Raw genomic sequence first — 25,308 nt, forward strand, 5'->3', positions numbered from 1 at the left:
GGGTCTCTTTGGGAGGTGGAGTCTAGACGGATTGGGACTTGCAGAGGCCGCCCTTGGCTCGTGGAAGGGGCGGAACCGGGATCTCACCCACTCCTAGAGGAGCCGGAAGTGCCTAGTGAGTGCGGGGCCGAAGACACCTGCTGATCTGTGCACTCAGGTAGAAGCGGCAGCTCCGGGGTCCGGAGTCCAGTGGGCAGCTCCTCAGGTAGGGCCCAACTAGAGCCAGAGATGAGGTATCCCTCCCCTGCCCCACCCTGCCCCGCCCATCTGTCCGGCCATCTGACCCTCATTCCTTCCTGTTCCCGGGCCTGAGGGGCCGGCTTCACTTCATCCCTCTCCCCGATCCAGGGGCTGCGGGCCCCCGCGGACATCCAGAATGTGGGATCGGGAGAGAGTGAGATGTAAAAACCTCTCAGGGGAAAGTTTCACCCCAACTTCACTCCAGACTAACTGTGTCACCTTGGGGAAGACCCCCACCCTCTCTGGTACTGAGTGTCCTCAGTTGCAAAACAGGGTCTGACCCTTGCCCACCTGCCCTGAGACTGGGCAGGTCAGATGAAGTAGTTGCGAAGGCTACTGGGGATCCTGGGTGGAGCTGCCTCCCTTCCAGGGCGATAGCAGTGCTGATTCTCCTGCTGCGTCTGGTCCTACACGGAGAGCCACATCCCCACCCCTCCCTGAATCTGGGAGCCCAGAAAGGCTGAGGGCTGACAACCAGGGCAGCTTGTTCTGGCTTTCCTGTGGTGGGATTGCGTGCAGGCCTGGGAGGCATGTGGATGTTCCCAGAGTAGGCTCTGAGGCCAGGGCACCTCTTGAGGCCCTCCTGGAGCAAAGAGCGGGGCCACCATCATGCAGGGCCTTGAATGCCAAGTTAAGAAGTCTAAACTCTCAACTCAGGGCAGGGGCAGTGCATTGGAGTCTGACCTGTCGTGCCCTCAGGACCAGCCCGGGTGAGTGGGGCTGTCACGATTCCAGACACAGTGCTGCTGCTATAGGTGGCGCGGGTGGGCGTTTACTTCATGCTACTGCTTTACACGGGTCACGCCATGAATCCCTCATGCACCCCCATGTTACCCCATTCCAGAGGCCGAAAATGAGGCTCAGAGAGGTGAAGTGATTTGCACAGGGTCACAACTAGTGTCAGGGAGGGGATTAGAATCCAGAGAGTCTCATGCCTTAACCACGGTGCCTGCTATCACCCAGGATCTGGGCATTGGTCATAAAGCCTTGACCTAGGCACCTGGAGGAGAAAGGAGGGGTCAGATGAGCAGGAAATTGGGGAAGAGGACTCAGAGGGCTTGGGAGGGAGGGGTACCCATGAGTCCTGAGAGGAATTCAGCTGACCAGGTTCCCCAGGGGAAGACGAAGTGTTTGATTTTAGCCATGTTAGTTTGGGGGTGAAGGGTGGTATAGGGGAGCCAAGAGGAGCTCTCCTCCATCGGGAGCAGACCAAGGAGGCAGAGCTGGTCCTGGGGGCAGGAGATGCCTTCAGGGATGGGTGCAGGTAGCGGAGAGGAGCCCGGGGCTTGGCTCACAGGAGTCCCCCTCCCTCTCCACAATGCTAAGCAGGCAGAGATGGGGGCATCCACTCGTGGGGCGGGAGGAACAAGGAGAGGAATGACTTCTAGGCTCCCATGACATTAGAGCTGAGAAGGTCTAAGAAATCCAGGTCTCGTTTCATAGAAGGGCAAACTGAGGCCAGCAAGTTACTTGCCCTAGAGTACTCCATGGGTGGATCAGAGTAGGACCCAGGTGCCCCCAGGTGCCCCCTTTGCCACTCAGCTCTTTCTGCTATTTCAGTGGCTCTCAACTGTGGGCAATTTTGTCCAGCAGGGGACATTTGACAAAGTTTAGAGACAATCTGGTTGTCACAGCTGGAGGTAGGGTGCTCCCTGGCATCTAGTGGGTAGACTAGGAATGCTGCTAAACATCTTACAACACTCCCGCCAACCCTGCAACAAAGAATGATCCAGGGCTTCCCTGGTGGCGCAGTGGTCGAGAGTCCGCCTGACGATGCAGGGGACACCGGTTCGTGCCCCGGTCCGGGAAGATCCCACATGCCGCGGAGCGGCTGGGCCCGTGAGCCATGGCCGCTGAGCCTGCGTGTCCGGAGCCTGTGCTCCGCAACGGGAGAGGCCACAGCAGTGAGAGGCCCGCGTACCGCACACACAAAAAATAATGATCCAGCCCCAAGCAGCAGGGGTGGCGAAGTTGAGAAGCTCAGTAGTAGGTGGAGCCGAGCCTGTCTCCTCTGCCCCCTCCCCATCCACCCACCCACTGCCTGCTCTTTGGCTCTCCGCGAGCAGATAGCTCAGACTTGGGCTGCCAGCTGGGCAGAACTTTGCCCCCACTCCCGGTGTGCCCCTCCCATGCGTGCTTCTTTATATTCCTGGAAGCTTCTGGAGTCTTCTCTGCTTTTCCTGGGCACAGTGGTCTAGAGCCCTGCCTATCACATGTCTCTTCTTGTCAGTCGGTCTGTCTCCCCAGACCCATATTCAGACTTTGGTGTTAGGGACAGAGAAACCAAAGTGGGAGTTTTCACCTATCACATAGCAGGTGCCTTGCAGATAAAAGATGTATTCAATTTGAGTGACGTTTTCGGGGTCCAAAGCGTTTCATTTTTTATCCCAAATTTTCACTTTAGCAAATCTCACAGGACCTTATGTTTGTGAAGCTCTCCGTTTCTAACCAGCTCCCAGGTGATGCTGGGCCCTGGACCACATTTTGAGTGGCGAGGCATTACAGGGCTGTGCAGAAGTGGGCTGGAGGCTGGGCGGCCCTCTCTGCAGACAATGGTGGTGTGGTTTGGGGACCATGGAGGGGAAGGAACCATGGTATGGAATCAGGAAACCAGGATATGAGTCATCACTCCCTCCCTCCATCTATGGCCTATTAGCTTCATAAGGTTTGGATAAGTCACTTGACTTTCGGACGCGCAGGCTCAGCGGCCATGGCTCACGGGCCCAGCCGCTCCGCGGCATGTGGGATCTTCCCGGACCGGGGCACGAACCCGTGTCCCCTGCATTGGCAGACGGACTCTCAACCACTGCGCCACCAGGGAAGCCCCCACTTGACTTTTTTGAAGGGTGATCTTGCATGGCAGGCAGAGCTCCAGGGGTTCTGATGCAAGGTCAGAGGGAAATGCCCTGTGGAGCTGGGATGGTTTGGGGTCCTGGCAGCCAGAAGGGCCTAGGCCACTGGCGAGGCCAGCAGGGAAGGGGCGACGAGCTGAAGCTGGCAGGGCGGGCACCATGCCAGGGTAGAGGTGGCTCTGCCTGTTGTGGGAGGGCTGGAGGGACCGGCCTGGCTGGGGGAAGAAGGAGCAGCTTTGGTGGGCCAGGAGCCAGCCCAAGGCCTGAATGTGGGTCTGAGGAGTAGGGGTTGGGGGCTGAGAACTATGTCCTAGAGACACTGGGGTCAGGTTGTGGCCATGGACGGGCTTCCCACATATCCCAGGGAGACTGGGAAGAATTTTGGAGTTTGAGCCTTACATTTTGTAGTTTGGGCCCAGCTATAGGGGGTGCCCTACTGCAAGCATCTGAGAACTGGGCAGAGCCTTAGGTACCTGAGGTACCCCCACCCCGGCCCCCCACAAATTAGCCACAATAGCCCAGCAAGGTCCCTTCCAACTTCTAGGACCAGGAGGCAGCAAGACAGCTGAACCCATTTCTCAGATGGAAAAACTGAGGCTCCCTCCTCCCCACTTCCTGGAAGGAGATCAGCCTTCAGGACTGTCACCTGTTACCCAGCAGGGCCCTGGGCCTGATCTGTCATGAGGCTGCCCCTTATTGCCCCTCAGGGAGGGGTGCCTGTCCCCACAGTTGGGGCCATCCCAGTGGTTCACACCGAGGGCTCTGCAATCACACAGGCCTGTATGTGAACCCTGGCTCCTGACTAGTGGCCGTGGGCAAGTCACTCCACCTCTCTGAGCCTGGGCTGGCTTGTCTGTAAACAGGTATGATGAAACCTGCTCGGCCAGCCTGGCAGGTTGTTGTAAAGATGAAATGAGCTGCGGTCATTATCATTACTCATGGCATTTAGAGGCTCACAGCGCCCCAGATGGCCTTACCCGGTGCCCTGATTTGACAGATGTGGGCAGCAGCCCTTGGAGAAGGGAGGTGGCCGTCCAAGAGCCCCATGGCCGGTGGGGATTAGAGCCCACGTCTTCAGGCGCACCTCCCACCCCATCACTGCTGCCCATCTGCAGAGGTGCCCCGAGGGCCACACGCTGTAAGCCTGGGGTCCCAGGGGTCAGGCTGCGGAGCCCCGTACGGAGGCCGGTGGGTCAGGCCTTGGTCCCAGCACCACCTCCCTTTACCAGCACAGCCATGAACTACGTGGGGCAGCTGGCAGAGACTGTGTTTGGGAAGGAGCTGTACCGGGGCCTGAACTCGGCCACGCTGAGCGGGGGCATCGATGTGCTGGTGGTGAGGCAGGCGGACGGCTCCTTCCGGTGCTCACCCTTCCACGTGCGCTTCGGCAAGCTGGGCGTCCTGTGCTCGCGGGAGAAGGTGGTGAGTGATGGCGGTAGAGGGACCTCTGCAGGGCGCACTCAGGAAGCCGGGGTAGTCACTATAGTCCCAGGACACGAACCAAACCTCCCTGGGGCAGGGATGTGTCCTCTGGACAGGCTTCCCTTCTTTTGTATTTTCTTGGAAGGTTTTGGGTTGGTTTGGGGGTTTTGGTCCAGGAGGGCCCTTATTTTCCCCTGGAAGCAGCACAGCGGGGCAGCCTTCTGTACTGGGGCCATCAGACCTGGCTTCAGCTTCCTGAGACCTTACCTGTGTATTCCTGGTAAGTCACCTCACCTGAACAAATTGATACACTTTCATTACCTGGTGATTAAATAAGAGGTGATAACACTGTCCCAGGGCGAGGCATGGGGCTGATACTCAAAAATTACCTCCTCACTCTTAGGAAACCGGCACCGTCTTCATGGGGCTCAGGTGAACGTGACAGATTTTTGTTAGCACTGAGTTCTGGTTCTGGTTTGGTGGGCCCAAACCCTCTTCACACTAGGGTGACTGTGAATCTTCCAGAATCCTAATGGGAGAGTGTAACCTTGAGGGAGACAGTATAGCTAAGTGGTTAAGAGCTTGCGTTGTGGATTCAGACCTTCTGGGTTCATAGTAATTCCCAGAGAATTACTTAACCCCTCTGAGCCTCAGTTTCCTCATCTATAAAGTGGGGATAATGATGGGAGGTACTGCCAGGGGTTGCTGTGAAGATTAAATAAGATGGTCTATGTAACACACTGGACGAAGTGCCCAGGAAAGTGTCATTCTTACTGTGTTCATGTTACCCACAAATGTTCGGGCACTCTTCTGCGGGTTGGGGACACACAGGGACAAGATTGGATCGTGTTCTTGTTCTTATGGGCTGTGGGAGAGAGAGGAACACAGAAACCAAGGCATAAACAAGAATACTGAGATGGTGAGCAGAGACCCTCAGAGTGGGGAGCAGGGGGCTCCCCGAGGTCTGGGGGGAGAGAGTTCCAGAAAGTGCAGTGCTCTGGGGCAGCAGGGAGCCTGTGTCTCCAGGACCAGCTGGGAGTCCAGAGGACTGAAGCATGGGAGTAAGATCCGACGGTGGGGAGCCCCATCCCACCACACCCCATTACAGGTAGACATCGAGATCAATGGGGAGCCAGTGGACTTGCACATGAAGCTGGGGGACAGCGGGGAGGCCTTCTTCATCCAGGAGCTGGAGAGCGATGTGGTAAGTGCCTCTGGGCCTGCCTGGCCCTGTCTCTTCACTAGTGCTCCCTCCAGGCGGGGCCTGGGGATTTGTCACCGTCCCCACCGTGGGGAGGACCCCATCGGCGAGGGTCTGAGGCAGGAGCGTCAGGACGTGCTGGTGGACCCTGGGGAGGGATGGGGGCAGGAAGGGCTGGCGCTTTTTGGGGGAAGTTTTCTCAGAAGAGGACACTTGAGCTGGGCCCCTGAAAGGGGAAAAGGAAGCCCTCCCTGGCCAGCCTGGAGAGGAGGAGGGTGCCGAGCAATGGCCGGGACTGGAAAGCATAAGATGGCTTGTTGTAGATCTGGTGCCGGCTCGGGGCAGCTGGCACATGGAAGTGTGGGAGCGGGGGAGGACCAGAGGGGTGTTTGCAGAAGGGAGGCAGGGCCCAGAAGAAGCCAGTAGAGGTGTTTAAAGTTTTGACAAACTTAATAATTGAGCCCCTACTCTACTGTAGGCCAGAAACAGCAGTAGACCTGGATGAGGGGTGACCCCTGCCAAAAAAGAAGGTTCCCAGACTAACTTGGGAGACAGACATGTAAACAACAGATGAAAGAACCATTTGGTTATTGCAGCGAAGGGGGTTGGAACTGAGGCTGAAAAAAGTCAGGGCAAGCTTCCTGGAGGAGGTGACACCTGGCTGAGTCTTAAAAGGGGAAGTAGGTGTCTGCTGTGGTAGATGTGGGCAGGGGAGATGAGAGGCTGATGCCCAGGTTTCTGTCTGGACTGTGTGGTTGCCGTGGGCTGCCAGAAGTGTAGGCACCCCTGGGATTGGGGCCGCTTTATCTCTGTTAGGAAATGTTGAGGCCAGCAACAGTTACAAGGCCATGCTACCACTGGCTCTGTCCAGCCTCCAGGCCTGTTTTCCTGCCCCCTGCCCCCAAGCTGCAGACCCCTCAGCCCTGCCCCCGATCTGCTCCACAGGAAGACATGCCTCCCCACCTGTGCACATCACCCATCCCTTGGGGGGGCCTGTCTGGGTTCCCTTCGGACTCCCACCTGGGCACAGCCAGAGAGCCTGAGGCCAGCATCGCGGGCACAGCCTCCACGGGGTGGAAGAAGAAGCGTCGCAGGAGGAAACCCAGGCAGAAGGAGGACACGGTGGCAGCCGATTCTAGTTCGGAGGAGCTGGAGGCAGGCACTGGGAGTGAGCGATCCCTGCTGGAAAAGCCGAGGCCGGAGCCCCCGGGGTATGTAGGGGGTTGAGGGTGTAGGAATGCCACTTGGGGTTCAAGCACAGTGTCCTCTGCTGATGCTGTGTGACCCTGGGCTAGGTCCTTGACCTCTCTGGCCTTTAGTTGCTTTGCTTCATCAAGCCCCTGATGTCCAGGCTTCCATGCCCTGCCCAGGTTGCCTGTCCTATCACTGACGATTTATTTCCCTGTGGTCCCGCAGCAGTGTCCAGCCAGAAGGAGAGGCCTCACCGCAGCCGAAAGACATCTACCCCTACTCCGATGGGGAGCGGCCCCCCCAGGCCAGGTGAGAGTCCAGGTGGGCTACAGGCCGAGACTCAAAGCCAAGGTCTCAGAGGGCTCTCCACTTACATTTTTCTGATGAATAATGACATAGAACATATTTATTGTGTTTACCAGCCATTTGTGTGTCTTTTCAGTAAAGTGTTGACGTTCAAGTCTTTTGCCCGTTTTTTTTGTTGTGGTAGAACACACATAACATAAAATTTACCATTTGAAAGGGCATAATTCAGTGGCATTTAGTATGTTCACAATGTCGTACAACCATCACCCCTTATCCAATTCCACAACTTTTTCGTCACCCTTAGTGGAAACCCTACACCCGTTGAGAAGTCACAGCCTTGCCCATTGTTTCGTTTTGTTTTGGTTTTTCTACTGGATTGCCTTCTTATTGTTGATTTATAGGAGTTCCTTATACATTCTGGATCCAACACAGGCATAAATACGTGTTGCAGAAAAAATTTTCCCAGGCCAAGGAGGGCGGCAAGGGGTGGCAGGCTGGCCTGGGGGCCTCTGAGTTCTTGCTTCCTGCAGCCTCTCAACGGGTGGGCTAACATCCCCCAAGAGTGACTCGGAGCTGGAGCTGCGGACCCCCGAACCCATCCCCCTGAGAGCTGAGTCCCACATGCAGTGGGCCTGGGGGAGGCTGCCTAAGGTTAGTTCCCCTGTGTCAACCCTCCATCCTTACCTTTCAGCGGCTCCGTGGCCCCTGCGGGTCAGGACTGGAGTGACTTGAGACTTGGGCCACCTCCCTGAGGCCTTTTGGGGTGTGGGAGGCAGGCCCTGCACCGCCCCTGTCTTCCCGCATTTGTTTGCTCGAAGGTGGGCAAAGCTGAGTGGCCCGCGTCCTCAGTGGTCCCTGATGGCAGCTCCAAGACAGCCTCTCCACCTCAGGGGGCGCCCAGCACCCCCTCTGCCTCTGTGGTTGGCGTGGACCCTTCGGGAATTCCAATCCTGCAAACAGGGCCTGGCACCCACCTTCTTCACGCTGACACGGAGGTGCCTGCTCTGGTGGGTCCCCCTCTCCAGCCCCCTGAGAGAGAGGAAACCAAGACTCAGAGTTCCGGGGATGTGGGCCTCCCTCCTCCCTCTGAGTCGTGGAGCTGGGCTGCTTTGGAGGCCCCCGCTTGCCCAGGGCAGCCGGAGGGGATCTCCAGGAGGAAAGGTGAGTGATAGCTGGACCCCTCCCACTGCTTCCCTGGCCTCACGTTATCCCCTGGGTGGACTCTGGAATTTCAAGCATGTTTGAGCACCTACTGTGTTCCGAGCACTGTTTCTGGCCCCGGCCCTCATGAGACTCACAGTCCAGAGGGGTAGACAGATGACAGACGCATAACAGGAGGAGCATGATGTTGGGGGGGCGGGACGCAGGACAGAATCATTGGTTGGGACGGGGGCCAGGGATGGCCTCTCTGCGCGGGTGATGCCTGAGCTGAGACGTGGGCCATAAAGATCCAGCCGAGTGAGGACCAGGGGAAGAGAATTCTAGGCAGAGAGAACATCAAGGCCATGAGGAGGGAGAGAGGTTTCATGTCTAGGAACTGAGGCAGCTGGTGTGTCCTGAGCGAGGCCAGGGAGAGGGTTGGGAGGGGAAGCTGGCACCTGTGCTATCCAGTTGGGTAGTTACTGGCTATATGTGGCTATTTTAAATTAAATTTAAATTAATTAAAATTAAATAACACTTGCAGGACTTCCCTGGCGGTCCAGTGGTTAAGACTCCGTACCTCCACTGCAAGGGGTGCGGTGCGATCCCTTGCTGGGGAACTAAGATCCCATATGCCACACGGCATGGCGAAAAGAAAAAAAAGAATTAAGTAACACTTAAAATTCTATTTTTCCATCACACCACATTTTAAGTATGCCCAGTAGCCTTCTGTGGCCAGCAGCTACCCTACTGGACAGTGCAGACATAGGACTTTTCTAGCATTGCAGAAAGTTCTACTGGACAGTGCCACCTTAAGGCATTCAAAGGTAGGGGGACGCACACTGATCACAACACTAGTCCTCACGGGTTAGGTCTACATATGTCCCCTCCTCTGCTCTCAGGCTCCCTGAAGAGAAGCCAGCATCTGGGCCCCAGTGAAATCTACCTGGATGACTTGCCCTCCCTGGATTCTGAGAACGCAGCCCTTTACTTCCCCCAGAGGTGCCTGGGTTCTGGACGCCAGGGTGTCCTGGGATTGGGGCCTGTGGGGCTAGGAGTCGGCTATCAGGGGCCTGGGAGGGCTCCAGCCCCTCCTCCCAGCCTCCTTGTACTCATGTCACTATTGGCCCCTTTGTCCCCAGCGACTGTGGGCTGGGGGCCAGGAAGTGGAGTGAAGCCGGAAGCCAAAAGTCTCTGGGGGACTGCAACCCTGAGCGGGAGCCAGAGCCCACTCGGGACACAGCGGACACAGTAGTGCTGTCCCTCTCGGGGGGGCTGGCTGACAGCGGAGACATCTCTGTGGGTATGCTCAACTGTGGCCCCCCACCCCTCCAAGGACTGTCACTGAGCCCAGGGGACGGGAGAAGAGAGGGAAGACGCCGGGGTGGGGGGGTAGAAGAGGTGTGCACGACTCTGGGGTTTGTGGAGCCCACCCTCGGCCAGCAAGCGCTGGGCATCTCCAAGACCCCATGAAGCAAATGCTAAGTCATGCTAGGCTGTGACTTATCCTGTGAATCCAGGATGGCAAGTGCCTGGGGTGGGACCATCAGGTGTCAAAACCCCAGGTAGCAAGGAGCCCTGCTAGGTCGAAGACCCAAGTTGCAGGAGGCCTGAGCAGCAGAGGCGGGGCAGCCGGGAGGGGCGGGGGCAACGGGTCACGTGGGATGTGCTGGCCTCACCCCTCGCTCTCTGTCTCTGTGCCCAGAGAAGTTCAACCAGCACATCGTCTCCTACCAGGACCTCGCCCAAAACCCCGGCCTCCTGGACGACCCGAACCTGGTGGTGAAGATCAACGAGAAGTGGGTATCGGGACTGGGCCGCTGGATCGCCCCGCCCTCCACGGCCCTAACACCCTATCTGTCTCTCCAGGCATTATAACTGGGCTGTAGCTGCCTCCATGATCCTCTCCCTGCAAGCTTTCCAGAAGAACTTGCCCAAGGTAATGGTTATAGCACCCCTGGGCCTCCTGGGGGACGTGGCCATAGCCTTGGGGTCGGGGGCCCTTGGCAAGGAAGTGGAGGGTGGGCAGAGATGGGCCTGGGGCTGCAGGACCCACTCTGAGAGAAGAGACCCAGGTCCTCTGAAGCCTTGCCCCAGGCCGTATGGACGAAGCACCCCCCGCTTCCCTGGTTTCCTGACATGGCTGAATCCATTTGGATTGGATTTAGACTTGACTTCCAAGGAATTCAGGACAAACCAGAGGCGACAGGGACACGCCTTCAACAGGAGGTTTTGGGATCTGCGAGACGGTCTCGGGAGATGGAGGTCCTACCCCTCACTTTCCTCTGAGACCCTCTGCAGGCTGGGCTGCAGGGGCTTGCTTTATCAGCACACAGTCGTTGAGTACCTACTGTGTGCCGGGCCCAGACTGGGGACAGTCGTGCCCTCATAGGAGGACAGTTAATCAAAGACTCAGCCAAATGAATATAAAATTCAACTGGGAAGGAGAGGCCTGGGGTGCTTTGAGAGCCTCCAACAGGGGGTTTGCTGAGCAAGCGCCCACCAGGTAGAGGTCTGAAGGATGAGTAGGCAAGGGGTGGGGAACAGCATGTGCAGGTGCTCAGAGGTGGGAAGGACCAGCCTCTATAGTCCCTCCCAGAACCTCTATCCTGTGCAGGGCTGGCCTGCCTGTGCACCTGCCCCTTCTGCACCTCTGGGAGCCACCCAGTGCCCCACCCTGGTCTGGCCCATCATTACTGGCTTGGCTTGCCCAAAGAACATCACTCACCTGATGTTGACAGCTGGTGCCTCCCTTTGGTGAAGCTCAGCTCTATCCTCTGGCTGGTTCTGGGTTTGAGCAAGGACCCAGAGCTTGTGGGAAGAGAGAGGGTCCCCCCATGCTTGGCTTTCCTCACCTTACCCAGAGAGACCCATCACCTAGGGGAAAACTCTCCCAGCCTGTTCCCAGCCCCAGTGGACACCCTGGCTGTTTTCCTCGACTTGGGTTCTCCATTCTGTGTTTGCAGGAAGCTGATACGTCTCCTAGGCGGGCCTGGGCCCTCCCTGGATTTATCTAGCACAAATCTAATCAGAATTTTTCGCAGGGTCATGTTGTCCCCACCAGACAATGACGGTAACAAGCAGAGAGGGAGGCTGTTCGCGGGATAGATCACTGACCTTAGGAATTGCCCATGTTGGTCTTGGAGGTTGAGGGTGGTACTGACTAGAGACTGTGCCTGCCACCAGTTGGTGGCATCATGCAGGGAGACCCAGATCTTGAGAGTCTCCCAAAGCGCTGCCTTTAGCTACTGGAATAGGGAGACTGAGCCACAAGGTCTGGAGGCCAGGCCAAGGCTGGGCTAGAGCTGGGGGCGGGGGGGTCAGGGCTGGGGTGGAGTGGAGGTGGGCAGAAGTGGCCCTTGTTCTCCCGTGCGTATCTCCTTGAACCAGTGCTCAGAATCCCAAGATGGGGGTGAGTATGCTTCTTTAGCCTCCAGATGTTGGTAGCACCTTGCTGTAGGGTCAGCCCCAGACTCTGGGCCCATGGGGGCCCCAAGGGCAACGTAAGGTGGGATTTTGTGGTACAGGAAAAAATGCCATGGCCTTCATCTGCCCGCAGAGCACCGTGGACAAGCTGGAGAAGGAAAAGATGCCCCGGAAGGGAGGGCGGTGGTGGTTTTCCTGGCGATGCAGGGACTTTCCGGCCAAGGAGGTGGGTGGTCATGTCCACAGGGCGGGGCCGGCACAGGCAGGAGGCGGGGTTCACTAGATGGATATTCTCCCCACAGTGCAGAGCCCGGAGGGAGAAAACCACAGCGCGGCAGCAGCAGCTGGGGTGAGCTGGATCTCCTGCCTGGGGCTCTGCAGCTGGAGCTCAGCCTGGGAAAGATCACTGTGGGAGCGGCAGTGGAGCCAGAACCCCTCCCCTGCCGTGGCATGTCTTTGTCCCTCTGCAATCACTTCTACACCTCTTCTTTCTCCTGGGACATGTCCCCATGTCACAGATGGGAAAGCCTAGATACACCAAAGTTCTCGCAGCCGGGAAGTGGCAGGGCTGGAATGGGTACCCAGACTCCTGGCCCAGACAAAGGGCTACCATACAAAGGCGGAGAAGGGCTTCCTCTCTCCACCAGGGGCCAGCTGGCCCCAGCTGACCTTGCTTCCTTTTTTCATGTCTGAAGTGACCCAGAATGTCCAAGGCTGGGTGGGGGGTGATCAAGGACGGGCTGACTGCCTCCCACAGCAGGTGGGATTGGCCACGATGCAATTCTAGATTTTTCTGGTGCACATCCCCAAAGCAGGTACCAGCATCCTAGCTGTGGAGAGCGGCCTGGGGCCTGGGCGCCCCGGGTCTCTGCTCCAGCTCTGCAGTCACCGTTCTGGGTGTAGACTACTGGCCTGTATCCTGATGTCTGCTGCCACCCCCAAAATGGGTGGCACCTAAAGGGAGGGGTCCTTAGAGGGGCAGAGACCAGCAGCAGGCTCCTTGCGGCCTGGGTGAGGGGTGGGCATCTACAGGAGTGAAGGCCTTGGCTGGGGGAAGTGGCTCAAGCGCCGGGCGGCCCGCAGGGAGAAGACGGAAGCCCCGAGCAGTGAGGACGATGTCCCTGACAGCCCCATCCTTCTGGAGGCCCCCTCCCCACCCCTCTCGCCTCCAGCCCACACTCCTACCTACAAGAAGTCCCTCCGCCTCTTCTCCAATCAGATTGTAAGTGTGTGCAGGTGTGGGAGTGGCGGGCCTGAGACGACGGTGTTCCCGAGGCCCTCAGGGCCCAGCTGAGGAACGGCTGGTGTTCCGCAAAGCCCCGAATCCATCCCTGTGGCAGCCGCCTGCCGGCCTCTGCTTGAGTCACCCGGGGACAGCTTTCTGTGCCGCTTCGTCGCGTGCCAGCCCCTTCTCTGTTGGATGTTCTCGCTAGCAAAGCCCCCTCTTACGGCATCTTAATATACCTACCTGCGGTGGGCTGGCTGGCTCTGGGCCTGCCTTTGGGAGCTACAGGAGCCAAACGGCCCATGACAGCCTCTCCGATTCTGGCAACCCCAGGCCCCCAACTCACACCTCGGAGTAACTGTGGCTCCTGTCATGTCTTCCTCCTGAGTGGAACTCTGTGGTCAGAGAGGTGCCCAGGAGAGTCTGGCGCACCTGGTACAGAGTGGCTGCCCTGTGTGGTTCCCTGGGGCTCACACCCAACTCGGGGTCAGCCAGGTCACAGGCTGTGGCTAAGAACTGCCCTGATCCTTATCTCTGGACCAAGGACAGGGCTAGGTCTCTCTTTGGCGGGGATGTCCCAGGTACCCTAGCCCCAGGCAGGAGGCTGCCTGTGAAGATGCCCACAGGGGCCCCTCTGTGGAGTGGGGTGTCCCTCTGCCCAGAGCAGTGCTGGCCCCAAGGCTGACCTGAGAAACCTGGACGGGGTCATGGGCCAGGCTTGGTCCGGGAGCGTCATCTCAAAGCTCCTGTGCCTGGAGCTCTGCAGGCCCCACCAGCACCTCTCACTTCCTCCTTGAGCCACCTTCTGCCTACATGGCTGTCTCTGCTGAGCTCAGGAAGGTTCTTGAGTTGGGAGGAACAGGAGAAAGAGAGGCCCATGGAGATGGAAGGCCACAGTTCTGGGGGGGTTGGCGGTGGGCGGACAGCGTCCAGCTGCAGCAGCTCACAGTTCCCCCCTTGCCTGGCCTCAGCGGCGCCTGAACCTGCAAGAAGGTGCCAACGAGGTGGTCTTCAGCGTGACCACCCAGTACCAGGGCACCTGCCGCTGTAGGGCCACCATCTACCTGTGGAAATGGGACGACAGGGTGATCATCTCAGACATTGATGGTACCATCACCAAGTGAGACCCGGTCGGCTGTGGAGGGGGAGAGGGAGGGCCTGGGGACTCGCCTCCCTCTGTGCTGGGGGAGGGGGGACAGGGAGAGAGGCCCTCCCCTCCCGATGGGCCATCCTGGGATGGGGGCGGGGCCACGCCCACAGAGCAGGAGGGCCACGTGGGGCTGCCTTGGCGTGACCATCACTCTGGGTCTAGGTCGGATGTCCTGGGCCACATTCTGCCCCAGCTGGGGAAAGACTGGACACATCAGGGCATCACTAGTCTCTACCACAAAATCCACCTGTGAGTGCCTGGACTGGGCTGGGGTGGGACCCCAGGGAGGGAGGAATGGCCTGGCCTCAGCCCCGGGAAGCCAGGCTTGGGGACCCACGGGGAAGGAGACCAGGGCAGGTCCCTGGAGTGCTGAGACCTACTGGTCCTCAGTTCTCCCGTGAAAGACTTGTCTCTTGGGGCTGCAGTCGGGCTCTGAGTCTAGCTGCTGGCCTTCCTGCCGTAGGCAAAGCCTACAGACTTGCCCAAGTCCTCACCTATCCTGGTCCACCTGGGCCTCAGGACTCTGCACGCTTCTTCTCCCTCTCAGCCCTGGCTCAGCTCTTAAGTCCCCTCCTTGCAGAGGCTCCAGGGTTGGGCTGAGCTGGCCGAAGCCCAGAAGGCGAGATGGCGATGGCTGGTCTCTTGACGGCTCTGTGCTACCCCTTTGTCCCGCCCCCAGAAATGGGTACAAGTTCCTGTACTGCTCGGCACGGGCCATCGGCATGGCTGACCTCACCAAGGGGTACCTGCAGTGGGTGAGCGAGCGGGGCTGTGGCCTCCCTGAGGGCCCCATCCTGCTGTCTCCCAGCAGCCTCTTCTCTGCCCTGCACAGGTAACCGCCCTGCACAGGTAACCTCCCCATGGGACGTGAGCCCACAGCCCAACAGGGGGTTGCACAGGCCCACTGCCAGCCCTGCACAGCCCAGGCTGGGCCAGCATCAGACCTCGCTCAGGTGTCCACTGGGTCAGACCCTGTCACCAGCACTGTCACCTCACCCTTCCATCATCTGGTCGCTAACCCCTTCCCTGCCCATGGTCCCGACTGCCGCAGGGAGGTGATTGAGAAGAAGCCGGAGGTGTTCAAGATTGCCTGCCTGAGTGACATCCAGCAGCTCTTTCTGCCCCAGAAACAGCCCTTCTATGCCGCCTTTGGGAACAGGCCCAATGTGAGTGTCCCCTCCACGGCGGGGGCGGGGGGCCTGAGCCACCTTCTCCACACCTCCCAGCCCACTGACCCCTCCTTGTCTCCTGTAGGATGTCACTGCCTACCGGCAGGTCGGCCTGCCTACATCCCGCATCTTCACAGTCAACCCCCGAGGAGAGCTCAGCCAGGAGTTCATGAAGAATCACAAGTCCACGTGAGGCCAAACCCTGCCACGTGCCTCCCCAGCCCAGCCTCTCCCTGGGACCCAGTGCCACGCCACCCCTCCCCCGCCAGGGACCCCTCCCCGGCCCAGGGCTCCCGGGAAGGATGCCTCCACCTGCCGTGGTGGGGCTGAAGCCCGGCAGCGGCTGAGCCTCACTCCAGCGCCTCCTGCCTGTAGGTACGAACGGCTCGGTGAGGTGGCTGAACTCTTCTTCCCACCTGTGGCCCGTGGCCCCAGCACAGACTTGGCCAGCCCCGAATACAGCAACTTCTGCTACTGGCGGGAGCCACTGGCCCCTGTGGACCTCGACACCTTGGCCTGAACGAGCCCTGGCTGCTCCCCAGGACTGTGTGTCCCAGGGCATGGGGGTTGGAAGTTGGATGCTGCAGGGCCAACCCACTGAAGGGGAGGAGGGGGCTGCGGGCTAGTTGTGGCCTCTCCTGTCCCCTGCCTTTGCCAGCTGAGCCGTGCTCCAGGCCTCAGCATGGCCCTGCCCTGTAGCCATTAAGTGACTGGGTCCTTGCAGCGTTCTCCATACCCTTGATATCTGTCCCTGTCACCCTGGGACCCTGCCTCAACTCCTGATAGGACAGAGACAAGAAGGAAGCCCCTATGAGGTTTGAGACCTGTAAGCCCAGGAAAGGGTTGGTGGCAGCCAACAATCAGGGAAGAAATTTTCCCCCGACCCACTTTGGGGAGCCTGGACCATACCCTCTGAAGCTAGACCCTACATAGCCCTGGCCCCTTCCCATAGCTCTGGAGCCAGACATCACTGCTCTCCCACGCTGGTGCCCTGATTATCTCAGCACATCCCAACCCCAGATACTCTAGGGCCCCCCCAACATCTGGGAAGGGGGGATCCCAGGGCAGTGCCAGGGCTGAGGGAGTGTGGCTCCCACTTGGCCTAATACATACCCAGCTGCCATCCCTGCCCCTCCTCACACCCCTGCTGAGGACACAGCCCCAAACCCTGCCAGGGCAGGTGCCTGGCCTCCCCCAGCCTTTGCCAGTCATTTCACTGCCCGCACAGCTGCTGAGTGAGCTTCTGCCCAAGGAGCAGGGCTGACACCCCACTGCAGCCTTCCCGCCTACTGCCTTTGGGGAAGAAAATTCCTTTAGACAGGCTAAAAGCTTTAATCCAGGCCTGCCCTCCCCCAACGGCACCAAAGTGGGGGGCAGAACACCAAATGTCAGGAACCCAGAAGGTGGGGCTGCAGGGACCTGCAAAACACCATGGAAGGGCCCGAGCTGCTGTGGGGAAACTGAGGCTGGGAACCTCAGCAGGGATGGGCCTCTGGGGCGTACGCAGGCCAGACGAACGCTTGTGTCCTCATGTTTTCATACCTGAATTTCTCACCACCTTGTGAACATCCGGGCAGGGCTGGGGTTTTCCAAGGATGTTGGAAACTAGGCCTGGAGCCCTTTTCCTCCAGCTGTGGCCTCCTGCGCAGGGTCTGGCCTCATTCAGGCCATGATGTGCATGAGGGCCACCCTTTGGAGAGAGGCCCTAACCTGGGGTGGAGGGAGATTCTCCTCCAAGTGGGAAGGAGAGGGTCACGTGGGGACCAGAGTACCCCAAAAACATCTTTGGGGAGGGGAACGAAAAGGATAAATTACAGTGGGAGGCGTCTCCAAACAGATCACTTGGACCCCATCCTTTCCTCCGGGAATCCGCGGCTGCCTAAGCCCTCACCTTGGGAGAGAATCAAAAGGAATAAAGAGAACTCTCCACTGAGTCCTTGTGTTTCCGTTCTGTCCTGAAGGACCCGCAGGGTGGTGGAAACCTCTGGTCCTTAGTTCAGGAACAGCATCCTTGAAGCTGCCAGGTGGGAGGACAGTGCCAGTGGGCACGACCTTCCTAAAGAAACCAAGCCCAGGTGGCTGAGAAGCCTCTAAGGGCTTGGAGCTGCTGTCCACAGGCGAAGGGAGATGCGGAGAGACTGCTGTCCGAGAACGGACCTGAAGGTCTGCGCAGATGCTAACTGGTGTGTCTGCAGAAGAGCGATTTGCAGACCGTGGGTGGTGCAGTCTCTTGGGGCCACCCCGGCCTTCAGGCATGACGTCCTGGCCTTGACCGCAGTCCTGAATTGCCCAGTTGGTGCCTGGGCAGTCAGGTGGAGCCGGACCCACACTGTTCCTTCAAGGCCCTCTGAAATGGCATCCGCGCTGGCCAGGGGAGGCTGGGAGGCACTGCTAGGCAAGGCTGGGCTCTGGGGGAGGGTCCCCAGGGTTGGCGGGATCTGGGGGTTGGCCTGTCCAGCCCACCTAGTCGGCCTGCCCTGCCCGGACCTGCTCGGCCAGCTGGGCCCGGCAGTCCAGCAGGTCATCCCGGAGGCGGGCAATGTCCTTTGCGTGCTGGGCCAGCGTGCGGTTCAGCTGGTCCACGTGGTCCCACAGGCCCTCCCTGGGCCCAAGGGACTCAGCCGCCAAGCTGTCCAGGCCCGCAGCCAGCAGGCCCAGCCTCCCACAGGTACCTTCCACTTGCGCCACCCTCTGGTCAAAGTGACCCACCGCAAGCTGCAGTTCCTGGGCCGTGTCCTGGCAGCGGCTCAGCCTGCCAGCCACACTGGCCACGCCGGCCTTGAGTTGCTCCAGCTGCCCCCGCAGGCTCAGGACCTGCCTGTGTCCGGCCCGAAGCCACGAGCCTTGGCTGCTGACCTGCTCCTGGATGGCGTGGACCTCAGCCTCCACCTTGCGTTCCCGCTCATCCAGGGATGTGTTGGCGGCCAAGAGGGCATCAGAATACTGGCTGACAGAGTCACTGAGGCCCGTGAGCGACTTGCTCACAGAGTTCAGATTGACCTTGAGCAGGGTGATCTCGCCTTGGAGGGAGTTGCCCGCTGCTTCTGCCAGCTGCCCCTGGACCTCAGCCACGGTGCCATTGAGCTTCTGGAGCAGGGCTGCATGGCTGGCCACCTGGCGTAGGAGGGCCTCGCTCCGGCTCTGCCAGGCCTTCACTTCGGCCATGAGATTGTCCAGGATGGCTAGGGTGGTCCTAGGGGTACACGAGGCCTCCAGTGAAACCAGCCGTTGTTCCAGCACCGCCAGCTCCGTCTGCACGAGCGGGCGAGCCGATCTGCCTGCAGGAGCGCTATCGTGGCTCGGCTCCCCAGCCAGCGTCAGCAGGCGTTCCTCCAGCCTCTGCACGCGCTCTTCCAGCATGGTGTGGAAGCCACGCACACCCCAGCCCCCCTCCTGCATCCCCAGACAGCAGCCCCTGGCTCCACCCTCTGTGCTGTTGACGGTCTCCAAGCCCTCCAGCAGCCCATCCACGCCCCCCTCGAGCATGGCAGCAGAGAGCCGTGTGAGGTCATTCCCGTCGGGGGGGCTGTGGCCCCTTTGGGCCTCGGTCACTGCCTGCAGCTTCCTCTCGAGGCTGTCTACGCGGGTACTGATCAAGGCCAGCTGGCCACAGCAGCTGCCCCTGCCAGCCACGCCCAAGCCCTGCAGCCGGGTACCCAGCTGTGAGAGCTCCCGGCGCAGGGCCAGCTCCCGGCCATCCAGGCTCTGGTGCAGCCTCCGGCTGGCCGCCTGGCCCTCCTCGAACTGCTGCCGCACCTCCTGCACCTGTAGGTCGCACGCATTCTGGACACCCTGCAGCTTCTGCTCGAAGCCATCCAGCAGGTTCCCCCAGAGTCGGTGCAGCCGTCGGTCCACATATTCGTCCAGCAGCGCCAGGGAGGTGAGCGGAGATGGGGGGCTCTCCCGCAGCCGCTGCAGGTGAGCCTCATGGCCGAGGGCCAGTCCATGCACCTCGTCCAGCAGTTGCACCTTGGTCCGGAGTGTGTTGCTCACCTCTGTCACCTTGCTCAGGATCTCATCCAGAGGAGGAGTGAGTGGTCCTCCAGCTCTGTCTCTGGGGTTCACAAACCCCTCGGGGATGACCCCAAAGCCCACAGGGGCAGCAGGAGCGTTGGAGCCACCAGTCACCCTGTTGGGGTCTTCGTGGCTGGCCACCAGGCCACTGAGGGTACCATATGCTTGTGCCAGGCGCTGGACATCACCCTCCAGGCGTTCCAGCCGTTCACCAAACAGCCCTGGGCCTTTCCTTCCTGGGAAAGAGGAGGAGAGAACCCCAGGGTCATCACTGGTCTGGCTCTCTCAGCTTGTCCTGTTGCCGGGCCACCCGAGAGGTTTTCTGGTCTGAGCCAGCCTTGCTGGGTATGGTTCCCCCAGCTGTGGGAGGGGGCTCTAGGGGCTCACCCCCACGTCCAACACGAGACGCACCCTCCCCAGCCCTGATCGGGCTCAGCCAGCTTGTGTCAGTCCCCAGAAACCGATCATCTTGGCGAGGGTCTCCATGGGCAGACTCACCGTGGGGGCTGGAGGCTGCTCTGCTAGAAGGAAGGGGCCTGGGGCCTGGGCCCACCTGCCCCGAGGGAACCTGGGGCTCAGGCTCCGGCTGAGGTGGGGCGGCCGCGTGGTCCGTGAGATGCTCGGGGCAGCCTTCTCCAGCGAGGCCGGGGCAGCAACGCCAGGCGAGGTCGGTCACTGTCTTGTAGCCCACCTTGTATTTGGGTCTGAGCACTGTGCGGTACCTGGGCCAGGGGCGGGCAGAAGGCAGGGCTCTGTACCTGTGGGCTGAGGCTCCTGCCTCCTGGCGAGTGACCTTGCCCCCTGGCTGGGGTCCAGGGCCACTCCAGACACTGGCAGAAGGTCTAGATGTCTCCCAGCTTCACTACACCATCAGCATTTTTCCTTCTTCTGTGCTTAAGGTGACAGGCGGTAGGGTGGAAGCAGGCCTGGCAGAGGCTCAGAGATGCGTTAGGGGAGGGGGCAGGTAGAAGCCCTACCCCATCTTGTTTGCTTGGGGAAAGGCTAGTGGGAATTTAGCCTCAAGACTCCCAAGACCACTTGGACACCCTGTGGCTCATACTGCCATCAGAAATTCCACTCTGGCTTTGGGGGTACCTTGAAAACTTTTGACAAAACCCCAGCCTCTCCCTCTGGGTGGATGAGGGGTACAGCACTGGAGCTGGGGCAGGCAGCCCTTCACACTGCCTGGGGGCCACTCCCTACCTGGGGGCCACTTAGTTCTTTCCCCTCCTTCCTGGCCTACTCTGGGAATTCAGCTCTGGTCCTGGAAGCTGGCGGAATGGCACCTCTGATTATGAGCACAGTGGGGAAGGCCCAGGGGTGCAGGGCAGAGCTCACCACGTGTACTCTCTCCCCTGTTCAGCCATGTACCTGTTTGCCCACTGACACATGGGAATAAACAGGTCTGTTTTCAGACACATGTTTGAACGTCTCCAAGTACATCACACCTGCATGCAACACGTCCTCACAGCCCACCTGTCTGGCTGAAGCCCCAGAAGTCTGGCTTCCCTCCTCTCACCCTTGGCCTGCCTTCTCCACGGTCACCACAACCCTCCCTGGGTCTACCCAAGGATCAACCATTGCTGCTGTTGATCCTCTGCTCTCCCCTGTCCCCAGCCACCCCCCTGTGCCTCTGCTGCTTCTTCCTTGCCTTGCACTGCTTCTCCCCTGGGAGCCCTCCCCTGGGTCCCCTTGGGGGCTCCAACCAAGCCTGACCTGGCCCCCCGCCGGCCCCCTCCAAATGGCCTGTGTTGGGGCAGGGGTAGGCTCTTTGGAGTCCAAGGAGTTACAACCCTTGTGGGGCTGGCTGCTACCCTCAGCTGAAGGCAGGCCTGGGGCTTATGCCCAGGGATCCTGAGTCGGTGGGATGGGGGTGCACTCACGTGACTGTCCCGGGGCAGTTGGGCCCCCATCCACACTGCCGGTACTCAGCCTTTATGTAGTTATCCGCTCCCTCCTGTAGGACACAGGTCACATTCCTGTGTACAATGTAGGCACAGAGGGCCCTGCAGGGGGAAATGGCATCCTTGGAATATCTGGCCTGTGCCAGGCCCACTGAGGCTTCTACTCCTCCCCTCCCCCAGCTGTGGGCCTAGGAAGGAGACCAGACTCCCATCTCTCCTCTGCCCCTTCTTCTTGTTCCTGGGATCCAGGGCCCTTGGCCTGGGGTCCTGCCCCACTGCTGGTCTCTCCAATCCCAGCCTCGCCAGTGGGCTGGTCACTGGGCTAAGTAAGTGCTGTACTGAACCAGGAGCCCAGTGCAGCTGCCTCCCTGCCTGGGGAAGAGGCCCACCCTGGATCCCCCTCAAGAGCCTTGCCACACTCCCCACCCTCCTCCAACTCCTTCACTGGCTCTCAACTCCTCATCTCGGCATTGAAGTTTCTGAGATCCCAACATACTGCCTTTGAGACCACACTTCTCGTCTTTCCTCCCGACTGACTCCCACCCTGTAGTTTTCCCACTCCTGCCTTTGCTTCTGGTTCCTCCCTCTCAGATCACTTTTTGTACCACCTCCTCCAGGAAGCCTGCTCTGATGTGCCCAGGCCTACTGAGTGTCAGCCATGGGCTGGGTACACTCCTCCTATAATACCTCTCAAACTCAGCTAGAGTTCACATTCAGCTAGCACCCCAGGCAGAGGCCCTAACTCACCTGAAGCTACTAAAGACCAGAAGCTGAGGCAGGGGAGGACACAAGGGCTAGGGAGGCTACTGCCTGGCATAAGCCGACCACCTGTGGACTGCTATGGGGCTCTGGAGCCACAACACGGGCCCAGGACCCAGGAGCCCCCACCAGCTCTGCCGCCCATCCACTTTGGGCCTCCCAAAGGGTCGCAGGGGTCCAGGCTGAGCATGGGAGGGGTCGAGCCGCCGGGTGCACGGCCTCCATCTCCCACCTGGCGGGGCAGGGGAGATATGAGAGGCCCTGGCACGGGATGGGGGTGGCCCCGCGTGCTCCATGTCGCGGACCGCCCGCCCTTCCTCCCTCCCTCCCTCCTCTCCCTCCACCTGGTCCACTGCACCCGGAGTCTGCACACAGAGCAGCTGGAAAATGTTACTTCTCTGGAAAGGTTTCCGCGGGCACTGCCAGTACCCCAGCCGCCGCGCCAGGCCCCCTCGGCTTCTTTTCCTTCGCCAGCCCCGCAGGCCCCCGGACCGTGGGGCGCCCGCCCGGGCGGGGGCTCGTCCTGGGGTGCCCGGGGCCCCCGCGCGCGCCCGGGGCAGGTGGGAGCCTCGCCCGGGCCCATCCCTCCCGCTTCCCGCCCGCGGAGCGGCCCGCGCTTACTTGTGCGGCCCCGGGCGCAGCCTCGGGCGCCATCCCGTCGTGTAGAGGCTGTAGCGGGAGGCACCGGGCGGCGCGGGCCGCGCGAGGAGCGGGGTGCCCTTGGCCTGCGCCCCCGAGAGAAGCGCCGCGACGGCGCACAGCCAGACCGGCAGGCGGCGGCGACCCATCGCGGCCCCCGGGTCTCCACCTGGCCCCGCGCGGGTCCCCGCCGGGTGTGCGCCCGCCCACCCGCCGCTCGCCCGCCCGGGTCCCGCCGCCGGTCGCGGCCCCCGGAGCTCGCTGGCCCGGCCGCCTGGCGCTTCGCGGCGGCTGCGTCCCGCCGAGTGGCCGGCGCTGCTCGCGCCTGGGGCCGCCGAGGGGAGGCGGGAGGCGGGCTCTGCGCTGATTAGCATAAACTTGGGGCCGCGTCGCTCTCCTCCGCCGGCCCCCTCTCCGCCGCCGGCCCCCCGCCCCAGCTCCGAGCTGACGCCCGAGGGGCCGCCCGCGAGCGAGAGGTTAAGAAGAGAGCAGCCCCGGAGTGGCAGGGGCGCAGGCTGTCGCACCCCGGGAGGCCCCCCAAACACACCCATCACCCATCCACCACTGTCTCCCGCGTGCACCCGGGCGAGAAGCAGAGGCAGAACCCTGGGGCCGGCCTGGACGCGGGGCCGTCTAAGAACGCCCACCCGCTGGACACACTGCTCTTAAAAACCCGTGTGCGCCCGGGAACCGCGGCCCAGGGCTCTGAAGCTGAGATGACCGTGTTTGGGGACGGGCCAGCAACACCTTCGCAGCCACTTCCTTGGAATAGGTCCCAGATTATCCCTGCTGGCTAGCTCTGCCTCCCCGCAGCGTCATTGTCCCAGGGTGCCCAGGACATCTGATAACTCTGCCTACCCCTCCCCGGACAACTTAGCCCCTCTGTGCTCGAGAACCCTCCGCAATCCGTCTGGTGGCCAGGCTGTCCTTCTGGTTTCCTGGTGGAGTGCATCTTATCTCTGTCTCTCTCAGGTCTCTGGCTGCACGGAGTCCTGAACGCCTGTCACCCCTCCAGCCCCGCCAAAGGTGCTCCGCTTCTCCTTGTGCAACTAAAGCTCTTAGCAGGCTGGACTGCAGCACTGGCCCATTTTCAGCGTCTGGTCAAAGAAAACCTTTCGGTCTTTCTCACAAGGAGTTGCTGTTAAGTCAGGCTTCCTGCATATTTCCCTTGTGAAACTGACTCTCGGAACCCAAGAGTTGACCTTTACAGCCATCCTCATTCAATGTCATCTTGTTGGCTTTCTAAGCTGCAAAAAGCCTTTCGAATCCTGCTTCTGTCCTCCAACAGACTGCCGCTTCTTCCTGGCTTGATCTTATCCACACAGATGATCACAGCCACCTGGGTCTTTCCCCAAGTAAAGACAGGTGTGCAGAAAGCACAGAACTCTGAGGCACACCTGGAGAGGCCTCTCTCCAACCGGACTTTGAGATGTGAATTCACACCCTTTGGGGAAAGCGATGCTATCAGGGGTGCTGGACTAGGGCAGGTCTGAAGCCCACATCTGCACCCCTGCCCTCTCCCAGCTGTGCTGGCTTGCGGGTCTTGGAGCAGGGGTGAGGCCGGCGCACACCTGAGCCAAGCAGGCCAATTGTTCTCTCTCCTGGGTTTTGAAATTGAAACGCAGAGGCTGAGGGCGATCCGGCTTCCAGGTGGAGACTCTATTTGTTTCCTAGGGCTGCTGTAACAAATTACTACAAATATAGTGGCTTCAAACAACAGAAATGTATTCTTCCACAATCCTAGAGGCTAGAAGTCTGAAATCAAGGTGTCAGCAGGGCCACAGGGAAGATTCCTTCCTGGTCTCTTGCAGCTTCTGGTGGTTTCTGGCATCCTTGGCACTCTTTGGCTTGTAGCTGCATCTCCCAATGTCTGTTTCTGTCTTTACGTGGCCTTCTCTCTTGTCTCTGCATGGCCTTCTTCACAAGGCCCTCGTCTCTCTGTGTCTCTGGGTCCTCTCCTCCTACGAGGTCACCTGTCATTGAATTTAAGTCCCAGTCTAATCCAGTCTGACCTCATCTTAAGTAATTACATCTTCAGAGACCCTATTTCCAAATAAGGTCCCATTCTAAGGTTCTAGGTGGACATGAATTTTGCGGGAACGCCATTCAACCCACTACAGGGTCCCTGAGGGGTTAGTGAGAGGACAGGCCAGGGCACCCTGTAGCCATAGCTCCGCGGGAGTTATGGGGAAGCTGAGGAGGAGAGCTTGCAGGAGGAGAATGGGGCAGAGTGGAGGGGCTATGTATTCAGGGAGAAGTACGGTGAGTTGCCATTTGGTGACTGGCTTCCTCTGTCTGCCTCCATAACCCACTTCACTTGAGCCAGCTCCAGTGGGTTTCTGATCCCAGCAAATGAAGCCTAAGACAGTCTTCATCCTCCACCACAAATCCACCCAGTGTGCTCCAGACTTTAACAAAGACGTCCATCTCACTGGGCAAGATACACAGTACGCATAACATGATCTTGATCTTGTAGCCACTGAATTTCTACTTCTCAGAAAGTGAGAGACATCTGAGTGGAAGATGAGCAGAGCCTGGCTCTTCCCCCTAGGCTGGGTTCTGACTGCCTGGCAGCACTGCCCATCCGGCTCTGGAAAAAACTCCCCACCTCCCTGCCCCAGAGCTCTGATCCTTTTCCAAGGGGTCCCACCCCTTCCTCTCACTCCCTTC

At 59.9% G+C, this 25,308-nt stretch overlaps 2 protein-coding genes across 20 annotated transcripts in view; one reads left to right on the plus strand and one right to left on the minus strand.

Annotated features, from left to right (window-relative positions):
- The first annotated feature begins 16 nt into the window (after window positions 1-16).
- On the plus strand, window positions 17-17,255 carry LPIN3 (lipin 3). 19 transcript variants are annotated; one of them, XM_067708159.1, is made up of 22 exons: window positions 103-205; window positions 898-950; window positions 4,090-4,230; window positions 4,322-4,514; window positions 5,623-5,718; window positions 6,661-6,926; window positions 7,132-7,215; window positions 7,743-7,863; window positions 8,031-8,373; window positions 9,255-9,354; window positions 9,495-9,655; window positions 10,058-10,151; window positions 10,222-10,291; window positions 11,912-12,004; window positions 12,081-12,127; window positions 12,862-13,000; window positions 13,975-14,123; window positions 14,316-14,402; window positions 14,833-14,985; window positions 15,205-15,319; window positions 15,408-15,511; window positions 15,698-17,255. In XM_067708159.1, exons 4-22 carry the CDS (start codon window positions 4,329-4,331, stop codon window positions 15,840-15,842), a joined length of 2,553 nt encoding a protein of 850 aa, XP_067564260.1. In that variant the 5' UTR covers window positions 103-205; window positions 898-950; window positions 4,090-4,230; window positions 4,322-4,328; the 3' UTR covers window positions 15,843-17,255. The 19 variants fall into 19 exon arrangements, with proteins under 19 accessions (XP_067564246.1, XP_067564253.1, XP_067564249.1 ...); XM_067708160.1 differs by having other exon boundaries at window positions 124-157; XM_067708145.1 differs by lacking the exon at window positions 4,090-4,230 and having other exon boundaries at window positions 17-205.
- A 130-nt stretch (window positions 17,256-17,385) lies between these two features.
- The window catches only part of EMILIN3 (elastin microfibril interfacer 3), a 32,764-nt gene continuing 24,841 nt past the window's right edge, over window positions 17,386-25,308 (minus strand). The window contains exons 1-4 of the mRNA XM_067708141.1: window positions 22,621-22,820; window positions 21,220-21,342; window positions 19,835-20,058; window positions 17,386-19,572 (exon numbers count right to left, since the gene is read on the minus strand). Of these exons, the coding sequence (XP_067564242.1) occupies window positions 17,786-19,572; window positions 19,835-20,058; window positions 21,220-21,342; window positions 22,621-22,787 (2,301 nt within the window). The 5' untranslated portion in view covers window positions 22,788-22,820 and the 3' untranslated portion in view covers window positions 17,386-17,785. Of the gene's footprint in view, window positions 19,573-19,834; window positions 20,059-21,219; window positions 21,343-22,620 lie in introns of the transcript that reaches the window.

This window comes from Pseudorca crassidens, chromosome 15 (genome assembly GCF_039906515.1).
Source record: "Pseudorca crassidens isolate mPseCra1 chromosome 15, mPseCra1.hap1, whole genome shotgun sequence".
Lineage (NCBI taxonomy): Eukaryota > Metazoa > Chordata > Mammalia > Artiodactyla > Delphinidae > Pseudorca > Pseudorca crassidens.

Coding starts and splice junctions, on each gene's coding strand:
- LPIN3 (XM_067708142.1), top strand. CDS start 5,296: ATGTTACCCACAAATGTTCGGGCACTCTTCTGCGGGTTGGGGACACAC. Junction 14,403..14,832: donor CTCTACCACAAAATCCACCT/GTGAGTGCCTGG, acceptor TCCCGCCCCCAG/AAATGGGTACAAGTTCCTGT. Junction 15,320..15,407: donor CCTTTGGGAACAGGCCCAAT/GTGAGTGTCCCC, acceptor TGTCTCCTGTAG/GATGTCACTGCCTACCGGCA.